This window comes from Lonchura striata, chromosome 11 (assembly GCF_046129695.1).
Source record: "Lonchura striata isolate bLonStr1 chromosome 11, bLonStr1.mat, whole genome shotgun sequence".
Classification (NCBI taxonomy): Eukaryota; Metazoa; Chordata; class Aves; order Passeriformes; family Estrildidae; genus Lonchura; species Lonchura striata.
The window spans coordinates 9,774,551-9,797,094 of record NC_134613.1 but is presented as its reverse complement, the minus strand read 5'-3'; the positions used below and the strand labels follow the sequence as shown (position 1 = coordinate 9,797,094).

The window sequence follows — 22,544 nt, the reverse complement described above, 5'->3', positions numbered from 1 at the left end:
GTTTTCTATAAAATCTTTTCTTGTAAATCTTCAGTAAAAATGAGCTTTCTTTTGCCCTCTGAAATGAAACCATATCTGAAATGCCATATTTTGCAAATATCTAATAATATAGCCAGGATTAAGAGAAAAAGAAATTCCATTCTCAATGGCTGTGAATAAGTAATTGTGTTACCCATGAAAGCAGCAGAGAGGATTATCAAAGTGTCTGCAGGTATGTTGTTATATGGGCAGTGTTTCTACATTCACAGTCAATGAATAACCCACCTGAGAAGTTTTTTCCTGTGCTAGCTTCTCTTCTCTCTTGGCTGGTCCTTTTCCATCCCAGGAAAGCCATAATCAGTTCCAGGCTGATTGCTTGTTTCAGTTCCGAGTAGCTTTGTGAATAAAGGAGATCCTCTGTGCTGAGAAAGAAAGCAGCCTTAAGCTTTAGGCTGTTGCTGCTCCTTAACCTTTTGTGTTGGTGAGTAGTGGCCTCAAGGTGCTGTTGTAAGGAGGTACTCGATGTGCTCCAGTGTACTCAGTCTGACAGCAGACTTTGCTCCAAATCCCCTGGCTGCTGTGCCTTGCCTCAGTTATGTTGCAGGAGACCTCTTCACTTGCTTCACACAACTGAATTGCTTTTTCTTAGACCCCATTCACCCCTTTTCACCACCCTTTGGAAACTGAACCTTCATAATCACTTTGATTTTTCATAGTAGCGTTGGATAAGTTTAATTTATATTACATAGACACTAAACAAAAAGGGTATAAAGGACTGATAAAAGTGAAGATGTTGATTGAGCAGTATGAATATGCTCCTTGGGATGTGTGAGCTCATCTGCCGGTCTGTGGGCTGCTGAATGCTGTGGAGCTACTTAGCTAAAAAAGCAAAGGAATTTTTTCCCCATCTCCTGTACTATATGTTCAGAATTTAAATACTGGTTTTACTGACTAATACATCTTAGTGTTTTTTCTTTCTACTCCTTCAGCCTATTACCTGGTTTTGAGTTCTGTCAGAGCTGTTACTCAGTATTGAGATTGAACTCAGTTTTGAGATTGTAACACCAACTAATCATAGATGTGTTAGCTTTAGGAAGTTTTTTCAGCAGGAATACCCTGGAACAGACTGATGTACATATAAGCAAGGAGAGACTGACACTTCACAACTGTCTCTCAAAGTGTAATAGATTGCTTTAAACAGATACTTCTTCAAGGTAGGTGTTTTCTAAAAATAGAGAAATCCATGTAATAGTGAAGTGATAAGGAAGTTAGATGTTAATAGAATGGGAATAGTCCTTTTTGCTGAGTAAAAATGAGGTGTTTTCTGCTTTCCACACTTGCCTGATAAAAGGTTTAGGAATATTTACCTTGCTGATAGCTGAATAAGCCTTTTGAATGCTGTGGTGATGTTTGTTGCCTTGTCTCATGTCCATCTCCTGCCAGGGGGGTATGGCTGCTCTAGTTCTTATTTTCTTCTCTCCCAGTGATTTCCTGGACTTGTTTCTCTTCCTCCCTCTATACACAAGCACTGCATTTGAAAGTAAAACAGAACCCTGCTGTGTTCCCCGTATTGTGCTTTTTAAACCAAACTTATTTGTTACCATTGTGTCCTTACTCCAAAGTCACTAACAGCTTCTGATGCAAGAAGTTACTCGTTTTCAAGAATGTGGAAGACTTAACATTATTTACCCTCTCTTTCTTTTTGGACTTCTTTCTTTCTGTATCCTTGATTTGAGATTTGCTTTCTTTGGATGTGTGAAGTTAATGAGAGCTCAGAGTTGTACTGTTCTGAAGATGCTCTAGTAGCCATGTGACTGCTAAAATTGAATCTTCTTAACTGACAGTTACCCAAGTTGAGGGTGGGAAGATGCCATCTGGGTGTGTGGTTGTTTGGGGTAGGGAAGGACACTTTTCCTGAAATTTCTTACTTAGAGTGGTTGGTTGAGATTCAGAAGAAGAAATTCAGTACCCACAAGCAGGGCAGGGTTGAAAGTCTTACTGCCCAGTGACATATTTTTTCATACTGAGATTCAAGGGATAAAATATCAGGGAAACACACTCCCACCCTGCTAATCCTATTACTATAGAAATAGTTGTCAGCTGCTTCCATGAGACAAAAATGTAGTGTTTGTGCACCATGTTCAGAACACCTGCATTTCAACTGTTAATTTTAGGAGAACTTGGTAAATTAACTGTAGAATATATAGTTTTGCTGTGGCTATGTCGACTGTAAAAAGCAAAAAACAAAACAAGAAACAACCCCCCTCCCCCCAAAATTTTAAAGAAAAATATCCCTCTGTAGGCTACTCTTCTATTATCACAATGAAAGATGTCAAGGCTGTTATTGTGCACCTGTAACTGGAATTGTAATGCAAGCCTCTTAAACTTTTATTCATATTTGCAAGCTCTGATCTTGGAAAATCAGCCCCGCTCTTAGTGAGACACCTGCCTGTCCTGAGGCTCTTATTTGACGGATCTTCAGAGTACAATGATTTAAAATTTATATGGTGCAGTGCTTGGTAACTGGATTATGATTCTCTTGATTAAAAACAAGGTTAGAGATATTCTATCTTCAGGTGAAGTGCTTGGATGCTTTGATTGCTGCTCTCATGTCTACATTCATGTTGGTTATTTCTTGGTGGACATATCTTTTACTTGAGTGCATTTTGGCTTTGTACTTTTTAAATAAGAAGCCATAGAGATTATTTATTTAGGCTTCTTATATAAAGCTAATACGGTATTATTTTGCTTTCTTTGATACTGTGCTCTTCTCCTCCCCTAAGGGAAAAACCAAACTGGAATAACTCCAGCTGAAGTTCTTTATGAGTGATAAAACGCTGAAGCCAAGCTGTGTATAAGAGTAGAGAGGGAGGTTGTGTCTGTAGTTGGATGATTTGATTTGGTTTCAGAAATGTGCTGGAAATGCAACTTGCATCGAATCACACAGTAATTAAAGTTGGAAGGGACTCTGGGGATCAGCTAGTCCAAGTCTGTGCTCAAGACAGTTCTCACCAAATCTGATTTATAAAATAATTGCTGAACAGTGAGGTCACATCATCTAGAGCTCAACAGAGCTCTGGAGATCATCTAGTCTAGCCCCATACTCAGAGTAGGGCTGCCCAGAATCTTGTCCAGATCAGTTCTGAGCACCTCCAAGGATGATATTCCATGGCCTTCCTGGGCAGTCTGCACCACCATTTGACTACCACTGTGGTTTCAAAACAAACCCACCAGGCAGGTAGTGTGTGACTGGAATTTGCTGCTCTTAAGCTGTATCAGTTGCTGTGACGCTGGTCCCAGCTGTGTGCACTTCTGAGCTCCACTGGTGCACTTCAGTAGGGCTTATTTTACTTTGGTGGGAGGCTGTTTGAGCTTTTACACTCCCAGGACTGCCTTAGAAACTGGAGCAGTTGCTGTTGTCAGAGTTGAAATGAACTGGTGGGAATACAGGTAACAATGACCACATAATACTTGCACAAGATATGATGGAGGGGATTTTTTTGAGGATGGAAACTAGTAGGAGGGCAGTGTATGCTGCTTAAGCTGCTTTTATTGTGGTAAAATAATTGCTTTTCAAGTTGCATCCCAAGATTTAAACAATTGAAATATTACATGAGTTCCTTGAAGATACTGGTTTTGAAATGATACAAAAAATAAAATAATATTTGAGGTAAATAGTGAGAGGATAAATCCTTTCAATTACATGTTAAAATTTATACTCTAAATTAGGAATCTTTAGGTCCTAATAATACTGACCTAGGTCAGTATGGCAGAGAAACTACTTAAAGGAAAAGCAAATTGCAAGTTGTCCGTGCTTCTCTGTGGCAACATCCCTTGCTGAGGGGAGCAATGTGGCTTGCCACTTTGCTTTTTTAGCCTCTCTGTTTTTTGTGATTTTGCTGTGTTTTGCTAGTGTACTGGCCTGGAGTAGTGATCTGTGAAACACTACTGCCAGCACTTTGGCGTTTGTGATCCTGTGTGGTTTCACTGCCAGCTGGAAAGCAAAATGGAAAGAAGCAAACCAGACAGGGATCCCAAACTCTGAAGCACGGTTTTCACACGCCTTAGCCATCAGGAGCTGGTAAGCTTTGCTTAGCTGCTGGCTGATACTTTTACCAGGGTGTTTGAGTGGTGTTCTTCATCTGAGGTAACTTGACCTGAGATCATTTGAGATGCATCTGCATGTGGGTCTTGCACTCTGGTTTGTTTTACCTTATTCCTGAGTTTCAGCCTTCTGCCTTTCATGGATAATGTGATTTACTAGGCCTGTGTCATAAATACTTCTATAAATACTTAGATTTAACTGGATCTGTAATCCACTATTTAATTATTTAACTACAATGCAGCATCCCTCCAAATTTGTGTATCCTGTTCTTGATTAGAGCTTTTTTTGGGAGAGAGGTCTAGTATTTTTTGCATTGAGCAGCTGTACCACCAAGCAAAAGGTTTTATGGTCTTGTCTGTGATGTGTGAAGCTTGGACTTGAGAGGTCACTCTGGAAAAGTGAGTCATGCTAAACAAGCTGGGTAGTACATGGATGTGGGGAATTAAACACTGAGCTACTTTCTTAGCTTGGAGAGAACAGTGTCCAGAAGTTGGAGCAAAAATGTCTCTTGTATAAAAATTAGTCAAGAAAACTAGTGATTAAGGAATGTTTTTAGATATATGCAGTATCTTTATGTTCAAAAGATAGCCACTAACCTTTGGAATTCTAGATCAGGAGGCAGTGGAAATTGTGTTGAGTAAGGCAGTGTCTTGTGGTTTTGGAAGCACAGTTTTGGAATTGAGTGGAATGATTGAACAACCTAGTTATTGTTAAAATGTGTATGTAGATATTTAGTCCTAGTTCTTCTTTCAAGATTGTTCTTTGTGAGGTAAAGGTGAATTGTACTTTTCAAACTGTTCATGTGTACTGTTGTAGAGACTTGGTATTCCCAGAATGATCTAAATCAAAGTAGGTTCATTTTACTGACATGCAGGGTTAACAATTCAGTGGGGTATTTTCCCACTTTTCATGAGGTGGGCTGTTTAATATAGAAGAATGTTTGGGAGGAGCAGAACTCTTCACTAGAGCTTGGAACCCAAGATATCAAATGGAAAAAATTTACAATGAGCACTGCTTTACTTTTCAGTGGTTAGTATATATGCTTCAGAGAAGAAATAAGGTTATTATTTCTGTTTCAAGAAATGGTTGATGTCACTTCTGTGGATGTACACTCAGACAGAAGGTGGGACTAAAGACCAGCTTCTCAGCTTCAGCGATGCTGCACAGTTTTTTTTATACACATCTCAAGAGAGTCCTTTAGTGTGTGTTTTCTCCTGCATTTCCCACTGCTGTGTAAAAGAGATAATTAAATAGACAAACAACATGCACCTGATGCTCTGTGGCAGTTCCTGAGTCCTTAGTCTGATCTCTTGAATCTTCTCTCAGAAACATGTTCAGGGAAGCAGTCCTTCTCCTTGGAAGCAGTGATGATGAAATGAAAAGCTAAATATACAGGCTGCAGAGTGTGGGGCAGACATAGCAGGGCTGTGGGTGGGAATGCAGCTGAGGCAGTGGGCAGTTCTCTGTGGTGACCCTGCCTCAGTGCTCTCCTCCTCCTGACTGCCTGCACTTGCTCCTGGAGTTGGCTGCCAGTGTTTGAAAAACCTCAAGTAACTCTGAGGTTCCCTGTCGAGAGGCTGTGGTGCATTGTGTGTGTGTTAGACTATGGAAGACAAAGCACTCCTTTCAGTAGATAAAATCAGTCAGATAATGGGATTCTGACCTCATTGCACTAATTGCTGGGGAACAACTGTTAAAAAATGGCCCCCCTGCCCCCAGTCAGCTGAAGGCTTTTATGATAAGACAATTGGAGGGAATCTGTTGGAATTTAAGGTGGCTGTAGTTTAACTAGGCGAGGACAAAGGTGAGTATCTGTAGGAAATCATCCTGGTCAGTGTTGGAAGCAGCACTGTGCTGCAGCTGAGTGCTGAAGGATGCTATGTGTAGGGAAGTGACCTCTTCACTCCCTGTTCTGGGCTGGCTGAGGAAGATTCTGTTTTCTTTTCTTATACTTCCTCAGGAAGCTGAGTGTTTTGGATATTGACTTTGATTTTGTTGATTTTTTTTCAAGTGAATGATAAATATCACCCCCTAGATACATAACAAACTGAAGAAATTCATAAAAGAGGTTCAGATTCTGATCGTTCTGATAAGCATTTTTAATTCTTGTTCCCACAAGTGCAATCAAAATGTATTGATTCTGCATTTAACCTTTAGAACTTGGAAGTTCAATAACATCCTACTGCTGAACTGGACTTCCCCAAGAATAATGGAAAATTAATTTTAGAAGCCAAATTGAAATTCAGCAAGATGGGTGAAGTTTATGTATGTCTGGTGTGTCATTCTGAAGAGGAAGTCTCACTCTAAATAAAATATTACAGACAATACTGTATGTAATATAGTATTATACAGTATATAGAGAGTAAATATAGTATGTTTTCCCTTTTTTGACACAGCCCAATACTAGCTCTTCCTTCTCATGTTTTGTGTCTTGAATAAGAACACTGTCACAGTTGTTACGTTTTTTTCAGGATAAATAGGAATGTTTTGTGACATGAGCATTTTATTTTAAGTATGGTGTACACAACATGGGACTGCAGGCTTGGAGCAAAGCTGGTGTTCTTTCCATGGCTGAGTTTGTGATCTGACTGTTCACTTCCTGTGGTTTGCTTGCTGTGGTTGACAGAGCTCACAGCTGTCACACACCTTTCCTCTCCCCACTGTGTTCTGTGGAGAATAGGAGCTATAAACCCCCTGAGGTGGCAGAAGCAGTTGCTTCATTTTATTGTCCTTAGGACAGCTGTCAATGCTGATCTGAAAACCCAGGCTGGTAAAGACACTAAATGAAACTTAGTGCTTCCCACAGGAGGTTCCTCTTGTGTAATCCAGAGGAAAAGATGTTTTAGGTGGATATCTAGATACTATTTTCTCTGAAAATGTAATAATCTCCTTGACTTTAGTGAGGAATGTATGGGAAGTGATGGCAACCGTAGATATTTATTTATCAAAAATTACTGTTAAATTATACTAAGAAACTATTAAAAACTCATTTGACCCCATGTGTCAAACTTTGATCACAATTGAGGAAACAATTCCTTAAAATTGATCTTGTCATTCAAGAACACAATTCACTTCATATGAAAAGCAGCTGAGTTAAAAAGGGAACAATTCCTCTAGCAAGTCCCCCTAGACTTGGAGAGAAACTTTAGGAAACTATTCTGGCTTGGATTTCAAGAATGTGTAGGAGCTCTTGCCTTAGACTGAGCTGAGGTGTAGAAAACTAAAAAGTGTTAATCTGCAAGAAACCTGCCCTTGGGAGCTTGCATTATTTTAAGGTAGAATACTGATTTCTGTAGCTGTTGTTTAAAGCTTTCCAAATGTAAACTAGAGCTGTCTTCTCAAGCCTGTGGGTGGCTTCAGCTGCTGGCAGCAGCTTTTTCACCTGCAGTGCAGCTAACCTGAGCAATGCTATTTGCAGCATCACTGCATTACTCAGTTCAGTAGCCAGTGGTTTTTTGGGTTGGTTCTTTCCTTCAGGATGCTTGTGCATGTCCACACATACCCAGATATGTGTGAGAAGGTAGAAGTTGGATGAGAAAAGGCATGGTATTAAAAAAAAAAATCAAAACCACAAAAACTTCCATAAAGATAACCAAACGAGCCCTTGAGAAGGAGAGAAATAGGTTTAGAAGGGGAAGAAAAAAATGTTTTTTGAAGGACCCTTATAAGCCCACAAAGGGAGCTTTCTAAAAAGATGTTTACTTTGAAATGTTTATTTCTCAGGGCAATTTCAAAGATGAAAGAGTTGAACAAGATTTGATGTATCCAAGAGTTTGGGCAAATGATAAGTTTCATAACTTCCATATTGATGAATTGCAATGTCATATGTGACTCTATCCTTTAAATAGTAAAAAAAAACCACCCAACCCACAAACACATCCATTTCCCATATACAGAGTTAGGAATATAAATTGTCTCTAAAATGGTCTTAAAGATGAGCTTAAGGAAGCTTTTCACTTTAATAAAGCAAAAGTATAAAATAAATCACTGGAGTCATGATACCATGATTCTTTCTGTTCTTTTTATTCTTATTATATGTGCTTAGTTCTGGGCTCTGGACCAGGAGCTGCTGGAGAGGGTCTGGCATTGGTCACAAAGTTGATGAAGTGTCTGGAGCATCTCTTAGGAGGGAAAATCTGAATCTGTTTAGTCTGGAGAAGACTGAGAGGGGAATCTCATTAATGCATATAAATAATCTCCCAGACAGGTGCCAAGAGGATGGTGCCAGACTCTTCAGTGGTGCCCAGTGACAGGCCGAGGAGCAATGGCTGTCAATTAAACACAGGAAGTTTCACCTCAGCATGAGGGAGAACTTCTTTCCATGGAGGCTGGCAGAGCACTGGGAGGCTGCCCAGGGAGGGTGTCCAGTCTTCCTCCCTGGAGACATTCCAACCCCACCCAGACACATACCCATGTCACCTGCTCCAGGTGCCCCTGCCTTGGCAGGAAGGTTGGACTGGATGAACCCCAGAGGCCCCTTCCAGCCTTAAAGTAATATGGTTCTGTGTGAGTCTGGGATGTAAAGTCATTGGTAATATAGATGTAGGAGTTTGCAACGTTGTCCACTTGCATTTCAAAGGTATTAAAGAGTCTCTTAAATTATTACAACTCTAGACTGGGGTATCTTAGTATTCTCCTATATTCCTAGTTTCTGAGTGTTAGGCTGTATGTATTTCTCAGCTCCTGCTGAGTCACCTTGATTTTCCTTAAATTAGTGGTGGATAGCATGAAAAATAGAACACTTTGGGTACGGCCTAAGCAGCATTGCAGAGGGACCTCAGCTGATGGTAACACAGGCGCATTCTTCTGCCTCAGTTGTCAGTGCTAAGTGGGGTGAGCACCTTCACAGGTCTTCTTCAAACTTCCTTTGGTCTTTTGTGAGTGAATGCAGTTCTTACAGATCAGAAACTAAGTCAAGTAAGCAGTTTGTGTCAAAGCCAACACTCACCTCAGACTGCCTTTGAACTGTTTTCACTGTTCTTGATTGGACTGTTTGGGCATGCAGAAAGAATGAAAATAGCATATTACTTGCTTTGCTGTGTAACTAATGGATATTTGATGTTTCCAAGTCTTGTGCATTTGAAATGGATGTATTAGTAAAATCTAGGGGAGGTGATAGCAATAGTGTGAACAAAGAAATGGAGAACAAAATGGAAAGACCGAGCTTCTGCAGAAAGGAAAAAGGTTTTAAAAATGGTAGCCTCAGTCTGACTGAGCAGTGAGTGTCCTGTCCACGTTTAGAAAGACTGGCGAGTGTGTGGGGTAGGATTGGGTTTTTTTACATTTGTCTTGGGTTTTCTAGTGAAGTAGTAAGTCTTCTCACAGTTCTTAGGAGAATGTTACATATGGATTTTCTTATTTTCTTACTCATGGCTTAGCTGTTATCTTGCCCTGCTCTAGCTCTGGGTGTGCCAGTTCTCCTAGATCCAGTGGGAGCAGTGCTGAGCAGGTTAAGCAGGGTTTTATCAGTTCTTGCCATATCCAGAGCCACTGGTGGTGTTTGCCCTGAGCACCGAGCTCCAGCAGGGAGGCACGAGGACTCCGAGCCAGGGACTGCCCCTGTGCTGGCTGAGGGCTCTGCTGCTGACACAGGGAGAGTGCAGGAAATGAGCAGGGTTAACTTCTGATCAGTGCAGGTAAAAATGAGGCAGCCCATTTCAACGTAAATTACAACTTTTGCACTCCTTTATTGGATTCCTGTTGCACCTTCTGAACAACAGCTACTTAGAGCTTTTTGCTTTAGTTTACTTTACAAGAGATAAGTCTTCACTTGTTGATGAGATGTTTAGCCTGAGAAGCTCTTGCCAAAATTAAGACAGAATGAGAACATCAGAAATAAGGAAGAAAATCAGTATTCCTTGACCGTTTAGCAAGCAAAACGTTCTGTTTTGTTTCAAAGATGGCTTTGTGTGTGTAAATTGTTGCTGTTTTAGTATGTATTTGGTCTTCCTTTAAAAAGCTGGAGAGAAGTAATCTAATTCTGGGGTAGAGTTGAATCAAGTTGTAATGAAAAGGGGCAGCACTTGGTACTGAATTGAGAAGAATTACAGCTGTTTGAATTAAATACCTTACAGTTAAGTTGCAACAGCACTTTGAAGGGAAGTGAACCCTGAAAGAGAAATGAGCAGTAATGTGGCACAGCCTAACCCTTGAAATTCAAGGACAAAATGCAGAGCTTTTTGGCACTATGAGAATAACTCACTTTTTGAACCCAGTTGCAAATTCTGATGTTGAATACAGTTTTCAGAAGTATTGTTTGTAAGAGTAAACCCTCCTACTGCTGTTCTTGTGACACAGGACTGGATTAAAAGTTGGGAGTACTTTTGTTGTAGTGACTGAGTTACTGTAACTGATACAAATAGAGAGCAAAGTAGATTTTCAAAAAATTAGCACCACCATGTTGCAGGGATGTTTGTGTTCTGATTCTGTTCTTTAATTAGTGGATTGCATGCTTATGAGGGGGGTGGGTATGGAGCAAAACACTGGACACTCTCTCTGGAAAGGTAGAAAATGTAGCAGCAGGATGTTCGCTATGCATTTCCTGCTGCCTTTCTGCCTGTTTTCAGGACTTGGGTTCTGCTGGGTTTTCCTCCCTCATGCTATTTTGTCCTTTCCAAATGTTTGCTCGTTGTGGCACACTAAGTAGTGCTCTTTCAAGCAGAAATGCAGGTATGTCAATATTGTCACAATGTTACTGTTTAATCTAGTTACCTTAGAGAGGACCTTGTAATTTCTGCAGTGCTACTGTTCACCAAAATAATTAGCCTACACTAAACTGCAGTCCATTGAATTTGACCTGTGTGCATAATACAGTAGCACAGGTACTGTAATCTGTAGCTGGGTGTTAATGAATTAGTGGTAATCTGCATACAGTTAAAAGAAGAAAAAGAGTATAAGTATAAATGTTAGAATATAAATACAGCTGATCGGACTAGCTACTACAATCTTAATGAGCAACCAAGAGATCTTGTATCACAAATGCTGCTTGTGATCCTTTCCTTGGAACTTTGTAACTTCAAGCTGTGTAATCTGTTTTTCCTCCCGCCCCCTTCCACAAAAGCACAGGAAGTTCAGCTGTGACATATAAAGGCAGGAAATGTGTAATGAATGGGCCAGACCAACTTCTTCTGTATCTATTCTATATGAATATTAATGCTGCTTTTGAATGTAAGTTTCTGATTGTGGTGTTATACAACTGTTGAAAGTGAAGTCTAATCTTTGGGGTTTTTTTTCTCCTTAGAGCACAACAATGGAAGAAACAGCTATATGGGAACAACACACGGTGACTCTTCACAGGGTGAGTTCATACAATTGGCTGTGTTTGCCTAACGCAGGATACTGGTAGCTTTTGAAAACAATAGGAAAAAGCCAGATGTCAGGAAGTAAAAGGAGAGGAAACTGTCATATTCCCTTGTTTAAATTTAGAAGTGTTGTAAAAGCTCCATGTGATAGCTCTATTTGTTTGTTGGGTTCCAGAGATAAGCCTGCCTACGAATAATCATGCTTAGAAACAAAGCTTCAGATTACATCTGAACCTAACTGAAGGGAGGTAGAAATCTGTGTTCATTCATGGCAGTGCTGTAACTATGTGTGAAAGTTTTCAAGCTTTATTTGCAGGGACATAAAAATGTAGTTGCATATAAATAAATGTATTCAAAACTGTCTTATTTGCTTGCCACTTTCTTAAACTACTAGCTGGAAGTAGTGATTTTGGGCGGTCAGAATATGTACCCTGCACAAAGGAATGTGTGCTGGGAACCAGGGAATAGCAAGACTGCTTTTGCATTTAGACTGACTCCTGAATTAAACTGAGTTCTGATGGAGCTATCGTGAAGCTGTACAAGAGAGTCAGGAATTAATTGTTTAGGAAAGGTCAGAGTAGGGTGGGATGCCATTTCTGGCAACAACTTAGTATTAAAGCAGCTATGGAATCATGGTCCAAATAGCTGTATTCATCTCAAAATGGAGATGTGGAAGTGTTTCCTCAAGGGAGCAAGTTAGATCATTTGCCTTCAGTTCATCATCGAATAAAGGCATTTTAAAATTGTAGCTTTGGTGGGATGAATGGACCTCGGACAAAAATGTGTAAGTGTGAGTCAGCTGGGCAGTTAAATTGATAATTCTCTGTCAAACCTGTTAGCTGTTGATAGTAAGGGCTTTAGTGTTGTTGATTCAATGTAACTGCTTGGGCAGGTGCCTTTTTGGGAAGTGTGACCAGAAGGCTGACAAAGTATCCCATCTCTGACTGCAGCCATCTGTTGAAAGTGGAAGCAAGAATGGAAATATGTAGTGATGTTTATCTAGGCTAGTCTTTAAGCGTCCAACAATTTATAGGTCAACAAGTTTTTGAGAAAGAAGTGTTGTTTCTATATATAATTAATTGGCCTTTATGTTTTCATCTTGAAGCTGTCCAGTCATCCCTATAATCTCTGTAAACTTCAGGTATTTATTTATATTACTGATTAAATCAGTAGTCAAATAGTCAAAACCAAACTTAAAATGACATAGTAATACAAGGTTGGCTCATAGTCTTGGTGATAACTCATTTTCTCTTGAAGGGGACCTTCTCCTGGTCAGTTGGAGCAGTAATTTTAGTGACACCAGAAGTGAGACATTTATTCCATGCACAAAGAAATAATAAATGCTACAATATGATGTTACCTTGAACAAAACTCTAAATAACTGCTAGGAGCCAGAGATCATGTTTTTGGTTGCATGGTTGCACTTACAGCAGTCAGAAGTTCTTTTATAGTATTAATGTGAATATATGATTTGGTTATGTTCTTTTATGTACCAAAATTCTGCCAACTCTTCTGGTGTGACTGTTTTGTTACCTGATTAAGTAGCTCTTACTTAGGTGTTGAAAGCTGATGATATGTACTGTTAATAACTTCAATAGCAGTAATTTAGTCAGTTAAAAACAAACAGTTATTTCCATCTGCCAGGTAATAAAACCAAACCCCTTATGCTAATATTAAATATGTACTTACAATTATCCTTAACACTGGGAAGAGGGTTTACTTGTGAATTCCAGTACTACTGTCAAAACACTTACTAGAAAGTCTTTTGGGAAACAGGGGCTGGAATTTCTCACCAAGAGTTTGTTGCATTTCTTTACCACCCTTTCAACTTCCTAGGCAGGACTGCTAATTAACTCTTAAGAGATTGAGACAGTCTTAGATTCAATAGCTGTTTATCAGGTAGCTACAGTTTCTTTTATTAATATGTCTTTGGGGTTTATATACTTAACTGCAAAGTACTTGAATATACTTTGTATATGACATGAGTTTTTTCCCTACTTGAAACTTAGTTCTGTGTGTCTATGGTAGATGTGTGTCCTTTCCCCAAAGCACAGAAACCAGGTATGTACCTATCTTTTTGCCTGTCCCACACTGCTGTGGGAAAATAGAATAGTACCTCTTTTTTGGAGTGTGTGGTTTTTTCCTACAGCATCTGAAAACTGAAGTTGTGATACAAGGGGTTTTTTAAATGCAGTTTTACTTAAGGTATACGCTAGTATTCTGTATAATATGTAGTGATCAACATATTGCTATTTTCAGACATGTCTAGGAGCTAGGCTCAATTTTCAGAGAGCAGTTCTGATAATTAGTTGTCTCTCAAGATGATGGTAGGCAGCAGGATAAAATGAAAAGCAGGTAGGCTTTTTTACTAGAAGGTTTCTTATGTGACCTCTTAAATTTTCAGAAAGATTTAGGATTTGATTTTTGAACTGGGAGTGTTTCTGAAGACCTTGATTTATCTTATTAGAAACTCTTTATCTGACTTGTAGGCCCTTTTAACTGCTGTCTGTGTATGAGACTGCATTGTTTCAGGGTTTCTGGAAGAGAACATCAAAGTAGAAAACTTGGTCATCTCCATACTGGTGATTTGATTTGCAGATCTACTTGTAAGTAGTATGGCAAGCAGCAAGATAAGGTTTCCAGTGAGTTTCTCCTGCCTGTAGCCTGATGTTTGTATTCCTTACCATAAGTGGAGAATTTAAAAAATATTTTTTTATGGTAAAGGAAAGATAGGGAATATTTAAATGAATTTTGATATAAATATCTTTGTTACTATCTCTTTTCTTCCTTTCCTTCCCCACCCAAATACGGCACAAACTAAGTCCTGGTTTTTAAGGAGTGTCATGAGAGGGGAAATATTACTGTTTTGATAGGGTTTTTAGTGATGCATTTGGGTAGGCTATTATATATTCTCTTGGACTTTAAAAAATAAAACTGAAAAAACCCTCAGCTCTGGTCATGAGTGGACATTTAAGATCCTCCTTCATGCCACCAAGTTTCACTTAATTCTTAATTCTTGCATCCTAGCCATGATTTCTGTTTGATCTGTGTGGGATGTATTTTGAAAATAAAACCATTCATCCTCTAAGGAATTAAAATGGATGTAAAAGAAGCAGTAAGGTGTGCCCTTCCCCACTCCCCCGCACAACAGTATGGACTAACTGCTTCTGAACAGTGAATCTCCCAATCTGTATTTATTACTGTTCCTATTCATTGCTTACAGGCAAATCTGAAACATCTTTTTATGACCTCTGTTCTGGGAGGAAATAGGAAACAGGTTGGTTTTGGGCAGTAATTAATGTCCAAAAAGCTGAACATCATGTGTCTTACAGCCAGATGCAGACTGCCATGTTGCTTCTGCTGTCACTGTAAGGTTATGAAACTCCTTGCTAAAGCTGGGTCATGTTTGTTAAAAAGTCAGAAAAAGAGAAGGTGCACTCTGCCAGCACAAAGTGTGTGCTGTGTGAAATAGAGGGGTGAGATTGACCAAACCTGATATTTTCCATCCAGTGACTACATTTTGCATAGTTGAAAATTGCAGAATAAATTCTTGAGTAAAATACAGCATTTAAATGGTAATATCCTCAAAATGTTTTCTGGGCAATGGTGAAACAGCTAGATGGTTTGCAGATCAGTTATATTTAGAAAGCTTATTTCCCACCCTTGCTGCTTCCAGGCAGAAATGTAAGCATCATTGTTGTATCTTGAAGTATCTAACAGGAATAACTTTTCAGAGGCTTTGACCTTGCTGTAGTGGCAGGTGACCCTAGAGGGAAAAGATTGAAGCAGATTACTTTTGTTAAGATGCAGATGATTTGCAAGTGCTGACAAGGTTTTGATGTATTTAATGGTACAAGTGATCTTGGTATTATTCGTAAGAACTGAGCCTGCAGTCATAGTACTGTGTGCTGCAATCCTGTCAGTTCTGAGCTAAGTGAGGTCGAGCTGGGTAAATATCATCATGGGAAAAGTCAAAGAAAGTGTTGCAGGAAGTGATAGAGGGGTTTGAGTCAGAGTTGCAGCTCAGTGGAATGGTTTGTTATGCTTACTGAAGATTGAGGTCTTGCTGATGACCACCTGAGGTCTAGGCCATAAAAATGCAAATGAGAACTCTAATCTCTTGGAAGACTCTGGGTAGTTATTCCAAAACTCTCTGCATTCTAAAAGTGTTTATTTTTAATCTATTTCTGTTACTGGATTGTATAGCATTGATTAGGTCATTGATCCTGTTTCTTTCAAAAACTTCTATTGATCTCGTGAGACCTTTTTGTATTTGGCATGGGAATGCAAATTGTGACCATTAGATATTGGAAAGTAAAAATGTTTCTCGTGTTACATTATAGGCTCCTGGATTTGGATTTGGTATTGCAATATCTGGAGGAAGAGATAATCCTCACTTTCAGAGTGGTGAGACATCAATAGTTATTTCTGATGTGCTGAAAGGAGGCCCAGCAGAAGGACTGCTACAGTAAGTACCAAACCGTACCCGAGTTCTGATTCAGGGGCATTGATCTTTGTCAGCAGTAGCTTAACCTCCCAATTGTTTTGGTCTCAAGTTGTCTGTCTGTAACTGTTGGTGTAGCAGGTTTGTAATACAGGCAGTTTGCTCAGGGGCACCTGTTCACCAATATTTTCTTCTTGGCATAAAGTACTTAACACTGTGCATTGTGATGTTTTTCATGTAGAGAAAATGACCGTGTTGCAATGGTTAATGGAGTTTCAATGGATAATGTCGAGCATGCGTTTGCTGTTCAGCAGCTGAGGAAAAGTGGGAAGAATGCCAAAATTGTAAGTGAATGCCTTGAAGATTTAAAGTTCCATAGTTATGGGGCAGAATGAAATAGTGTAATGTCTGCTACAAAATACAGGCATGATGCAAGGTACCTTCACGACACCTGTGTGATGTTTCAGTTTTAAGTGATAATCATGGTATGTTTATCAAGTGGGTCACTCAAAATATATTTCAAATGTGAATGATGATAGTGGCATAGTGTGGCATGGGATAATTCAGACTCCTTTTCTTTATGGTAAAGTACTTCTCAGATTGCCAAATTGTGGCAAGTCAGCCTTGTTTAATATTTGTTTACTTTGTTGGATACACTTTTACTGAGTTTTTCAAAGGCTGGTGTATGCTAAAGGACAAGCTGTTCAGGCACTAACAGTTCTTTATGTGCTCAGTAAACAGTTTGCCAAAATAAAGTATAATTACCTTAATTCCTATAATTTTGTAGGCTTATTCTAAGTGGTGGTTTTTGAACTTTTTGCAAAACAGAGCAGGTCATCACCAAAGGGTAGTAATTCAGCTTTCTGTGGAAGTTTGGGGGTTACAAAAAAATAGAACAAAAAATGCACAATGTTTAGAAGTTTCTTAATTAATGAAAACAAGACTACTTGTGCTTGTAGAAAAGCTTTTCTGCTGACAGATTTTTAGTGGATTTATGTGCTTTAATGGAGTTGCAAAAAAAAAAAAAAAGTGATGTTTTGCATTTGTAAATTTGGCAGCAGTTCTTTAAAGCTTACAGAAAGCAATGTGTGGCAAGTTGTGCCACACATTTCAGTATCTTTCAGTATCTTAAATATTTGTGTGTAGATTTAGGTGAAAAATAAGTAATTAATGAAAACTTTATGGTAGAACTTGGTTTTGTTCTGTAACACATAAGTAAATCTCTGAACAAGGCTGGCTCATATTCTGGAACCAGCTGTCTATGTTGTACAAACCAACTTTGAACTTCCAGAGCAACTGCTCCCCTTCCTGCATATCTTGCATAAACATTCTTTGGAAGACTGGGAGACCTCAAAGTTGAGAGAATCACTATCAATAGCATGCTGAGTATGCACTAGATTGCATGTTAGCAAAAAAGGCTTTTAGCAGTGCCAGTAACTGATTTTGTGGTTTTAAGCAGAGAGAGGGCATTCAACTATGCAGCTCTGAAGACAGAATATTGTGTTGTGCTATGAAGGCTGTTGATAGTTACCCTTTTGTCATTTGTGCAAAAACATTAAAAAGGACTAAAAGAACTGTAAAAACAGGTTACTAATAATCTGTATTGATCAGTCTCCTGTATTAATTGGATATAATTCTATGAGGATGCAACAGTTCAGAGCATTCACCAATACATCTGCATGTTTTGAGTGCTGGGATTAGCTTATCTTCTGACATCTAGTAACACCATTAGCATTACACAGCCAGAGGCTGATACCTGCTGTTGGGTTGCAGACTATCCGAAGGATGAAGAAAATTCAGATTCCAGTGACTCGCCCAGACCCTGAACCAGTGTCTGAAAACGAGGATGACAGCTACGATGAGGAAATCCGGGATCCAAGGAGCAGCCGTGGTGGTCCCAGTGCCAGCAGGAGGCACGAGAAGAGCTGGGTCAGAGATCGCAGCGCCAGCAGGGAGAGGAGTTTGTCTCCCAGGTCAGACAGGAGGTCTGTCACCTCCAGCCAGCCCTCAAAGCCCACCAAAGTCACACTGGTGAAGTCCAGGAAAAATGAAGGTAATTTGCGTGTACATCTCTTGCTAAAACTTTTGCTGGTTTTCAAAGGCCAGCTGCTTCACTCAGTGTTGTGTTAAAGGCTGTGTGGGCTGAATGAACAGTGCTGTTGCCAGTTTATCCATTTTACTAGTAGCTGGTTTAAAACTTAAAAAATTCTATTGTATTTCTGGTTCTATTTTTCATATTCCAAAATCTGTGTGCTTAGTTAAGGGTAAAGTATTGTACAGTGTAAATAAATTCCAACTGCAGCCAACATCGGCTAGTCAGAAGCTTCATAAGTACGCTTTAGCTGAGGCTTTAGTGAGTGCTTTGTTTGGAAGAGAAAAAATTGTAGGTAGCACCTCAATTAAGCTGTTGAGCAACAGCTCTGATTATAGGTAGTGTTAGAGAAAAGAGCCTGATACAATGGTAAAGCTATAACACATTCTGCTACAGCCCATTGTGTGCCAAGTTCACTCTCCTTTTTGTTGCCTGTGTAAATGCTGTATAAAGCAGTGTTGCTAATCTCCAGATACCTCTCTCTTTTCTGCTGTAACTTCATCAGTTTTCTTTTTTCTTTTATTATGAAGAGTATGGTCTGCGGTTGGCAAGTCACATATTTGTGAAAGAAATATCACAGGATAGCCTGGCAGCAAGAGATGGCAATATCCAGGAAGGAGATGTTGTACTGAAGGTACAGTATATGGTGGTGGTGGTTGTTGAAAGGCAAAACTTGCTGATATGACTCTGCCTAGAATTGGCTGTGTCAGTAACGTGATTGGCTGTGTCAGTAACACGATAGTTAATAGGTGTGTCACTTTTCATTAAATTATTTCAAAGATCAAATCTAATATGAATCAACTTTTCTAAGGAAACAAAAATTACAAAGCCTTTTTGGTATTATTCCTGAACTGTTATTCAAACAAATAATGCCCACTGTTAAATTTTTTGTGCCCCATCCCTGGCAGCATCCAAGGCAAGTGGATGGGGCTTCAAGCATCCTGGTCTGGTGGGAGTTGCCCCTACCCATGCCAAGGTGGTTGGAAGTGGATGTTCTTTGAGGTCCCTTCCAACTGAGGCCATTCTACGATTTAAATTCATGTTAACAATTTTCCTTTCAAGGTAGTGCTGTCGATTTGTTGGTGCAGAAAAACGGACCATTCTTTTCTCTGTTGAGTATAGCAGTGCTGGTTCAAAAAACATAACTAATCTTTTACAAGTTTTGTATTAGTGCTAGAAGCTTGACTTCGAAAGTTGAAAATTTTCAATATTATGCAATATTTTGGATAAGCCCAATGGTCTTCCATAGTATTATGGTAATTTGATAAATATTTTAACTTCTTCTGAATATCATCAGATAGAACACTCTCGTTTTGCTGGAGATTCACTGGGGTTTTTTTAGTAAGTTTATATCTGTTCTTTTTTCCTTCTCTATTCCAGATAAACGGCACAGTGACGGAAAATATGTCCTTAGCAGATGCCAAAACATTAATAGAAAGGTCAAAAGGCAAATTGAAGATGGTTGTTCAGCGAGATGAACGAGCCACACTGTTGAATGTCCCTGATCTTTCTGACAGTATTCATTCTGCTAATGCTTCAGAAAGAGATGGTGAGTATAAAAGCTTGATTTCTAAAAAGGAAAGAACTCCAGGTGTTGTCAAGATATGAAATACTTAAGTGGGATGAGAGGGTGGGAAGGAGAAGAGTTAGGAGTAAGATTGTAATATGGATAAATTTTTGTTTGAATGTGGTTGAAATCTACTCCTTCAAAAACTGTACAGTTCTTGTGACTGTTCTTTCAGGAATATTAAAGTTGTTTTTGTGTAATAATAAGCATAGATTTAGCATCTTCATAAAGATTTTCTGCAAAAGCTTATTCCCATTTAAGCAGGTCATGCCACCATTTAAATTACAATCATTTCATGAAAAAACAACTTTTATTTAACAGACATTTCAGAAATTCAGTCGCTGGCATCAGATCATTCCAACCGATCACATGACAGGCCCCGCCGCAGTCGTTCACGATCTCCTGACCAGAGGTCAGAGCCTTCAGACCATTCCAGACATTCTCCACAGCAGCCCAGCAACGGCAGGTGATGGCAGCATTGTATTATTTTTCAATCAACTATTTAATGTAACATATAAGTTGGAGGAGTGCTTGGATTTATGTGGTGTAACAAATGTGAAGCAGAACTATTGAGGCAGTGATATGACATTCTTTGTCTCAAGAGATGCAGATAATAATGATCTGAATGTTTTAGACTTGAGGAGAAACTGAACTGAAACTGTTACATCTTTTTTAAGGATAATCAGAGCATGGTTGTATGAATGACAATGTAAATTTGATAGCAATATATGTTACTGAATAATGCATAGTTTTATTTTGGTTTTAGAAAGCAGTTAGCTGCAAGTAGATTTGAGATGAACTGTAGCACACTTCCTGGTGCATGTCCAGCCTGGGTAAACCTGCTGAAATCTTGCTTTGTTTAGGCATGGGGTTATCTTACTTTTCTGAATGCATTTAGTTACTGCAAAACTAAGTGTATTGCACATCAGGTTTAGCTTTTACACTCCATTTTTAATATTTCAACTTGGTAATGGAACACTGACTACGTGCTGACTGCATACATAAGTCTAATTTTATACAAATTCAGACACAAGTAATGCACTGTATGGTTTGGTATTTTTTCTCCTGAAATACACAACTTTAGTCCTGAATAACAGATCTGCCTAGTTTTGCATTTCCACAGTTTGAAAACAGACATTCTAATTTTTTGAAATAGCATTTTGGTGTTGGATTTCAAATTCTATTAAATATTTGAAAGAGAAGAGTTTCTCTTTTGACTGCTCATAATATGATGGAGCAGAAATTAGAATTGATCTGTGCAAATTTGAAATTCAGAGCTTCTATCTGAAGATTTTTAGATGCTGTTCAAAAACACTGAAAAAACAAATTGCTGCTGGCCTGGTTTGTTAAAGATATGCCTGATAGTTTATTAATAAAATTGGTTTACCCAAGGGGATAGTAATACACCTTCAAGGCTTTTAGAGTCTTTTAAAGATCAATACAACTGCAAGAGAGGTTGTACTGCATGTACACCTGCCTAGGGTTATGGGTTAGACGTTTTTGCTTCTCTTTTATGTACATTGTAAAGAGGGCCACAAGGTATGAAAGCTTGTTTTCATGGAAGACACTTAAAAACAGGGTCCCAGTGGCAGGGCTTTGATTGTGAAGGTTGTGAGATCTGTCATACTTCAAAACTGTATGTCTTGACATGCATTTTTAGTGCAGCCTGATAGGGCTTGTGGAGAGAGGAACAAATGAAAAATCTGTCAGAACTGTAACTATGACTGACTTAGCCTAGTGTTAGTGCTTTCCTGTCCTATTGCAGTGGCTTAGGTAGATGGTCACTTCCTCCCTGTAGACCAAACTGTTGGAAGAATCCAATCTTCCCCGAGAGGGAACTTTGAAGTTATCTCAACTCTGAATGCATCCGTTTTATCTTCTGTATGAGCAAGAGCTACTTTGGCATGGCTTGACTTCCTTTGCGACATGTCCCTTTCAAGATCAGAAAATCTGGGCCCTGAGCCATGTAAGGAAAAACATGTTGAGAGCAACTTCTCTTTGAAAAGGCTGTTTGTGCAAGTTTAAATCTACTGTAAGATCAAACTAGTTGTTAACTACTTATTCTTTTTTGAATTTGGTGGAAAATCTGGAGGAAGAAAAAGGCTTGAGAAAGGGCTGAGGAAGAAACGGGCAAAAAGTCTTCCAACTAAGCTTAAGGAGGATGTTAAAAATGTATTGGAGATAATGAGTCTTTATTTAGACACTGTTCTGCCAAGTGTTTGTATGTTAATGAGGAGGGAAATTCCAGGGGAATCCTCTTAGTCCTTTCATACAAGCTTAAGTACAGACTGACATTTCTCCGTTTGCACCAGACTACAGATATCTGCTAACACATCTGCCTCAGTATTGCTTTGAGGTCTGGCAGGGTCTTCAATGTTGTCCATCCTTCAGTATTCCTCGCTGGCATGTGCATCAGGCTGCATGCAATGTTCCTGGATATAGGGTTTCCATAACAATAGTTTGATCATTCTGTAAAGCATTAAATAGTGCTTTAGTTTTCTTTAGTCTAAAGAAAGTTCACAGATGTGTCTTGAGCAGTCTTTTAAAAACTCAAATTCTAAACCATTTTTCTTTACTTACAGAAAGGGCTGGTTTTGCTTTGTATAATTTATGAAGAGCTGTACTTAAAAAGTTAGCTGCAGAGACCTCTTTTGCTCATTCTAAGCTGGAGAGTACCTCAGGAAAAGTATCACATATCCTTTCTTAGCTACCTGGTTTTACTGCTGGCGCTAAGAGGCTGTTGAGCTGGATAAGCTTTTGGTGTGACACATCATAAAAACTGGCATTTAAAGTCAGGTGCTGCCAAACCTCCCAGATGATATCTCTGGGCTGCCCTTTAGTAATTGAAAGAATTCCTGCTTGGGAACTCTGTATTCTATGCTGACTTCCTCACCTAGATATTGTAATGGCAAAAACATCCTCTGATATGTTTAACACTTCAGCCTCAGCAAGAAAGACTTGGTAGCTTGAAGAAATCACTGCAGAGATCATCATTATTTGTGGAAGGATGAGGCTGACTTCTGTAATACCACTGTCAATTTATATATAGGATGAGA

At 39.1% G+C, this 22,544-nt stretch overlaps 1 protein-coding gene across 9 annotated transcripts in view; it reads left to right on the top strand.

Annotated features, from left to right (window-relative positions):
* The window catches only part of TJP1 (tight junction protein 1), a 187,772-nt gene that overhangs the window by 135,337 nt on the left and 29,891 nt on the right, over positions 1–22,544 (top strand). For all 9 annotated transcript variants that reach the window (XM_077785881.1, XM_021532010.3, XM_021532008.3 and 6 more), the window contains 7 exons: positions 11,325–11,381; positions 15,729–15,853; positions 16,071–16,173; positions 17,603–17,882; positions 18,452–18,555; positions 19,302–19,470; positions 19,810–19,954. In XM_077785881.1, coding sequence (XP_077642007.1) covers positions 11,325–11,381; positions 15,729–15,853; positions 16,071–16,173; positions 17,603–17,882; positions 18,452–18,555; positions 19,302–19,470; positions 19,810–19,954 — 983 coding nt within the window. The remainder of the gene's footprint in view (positions 1–11,324; positions 11,382–15,728; positions 15,854–16,070; positions 16,174–17,602; positions 17,883–18,451; positions 18,556–19,301; positions 19,471–19,809; positions 19,955–22,544) is intronic.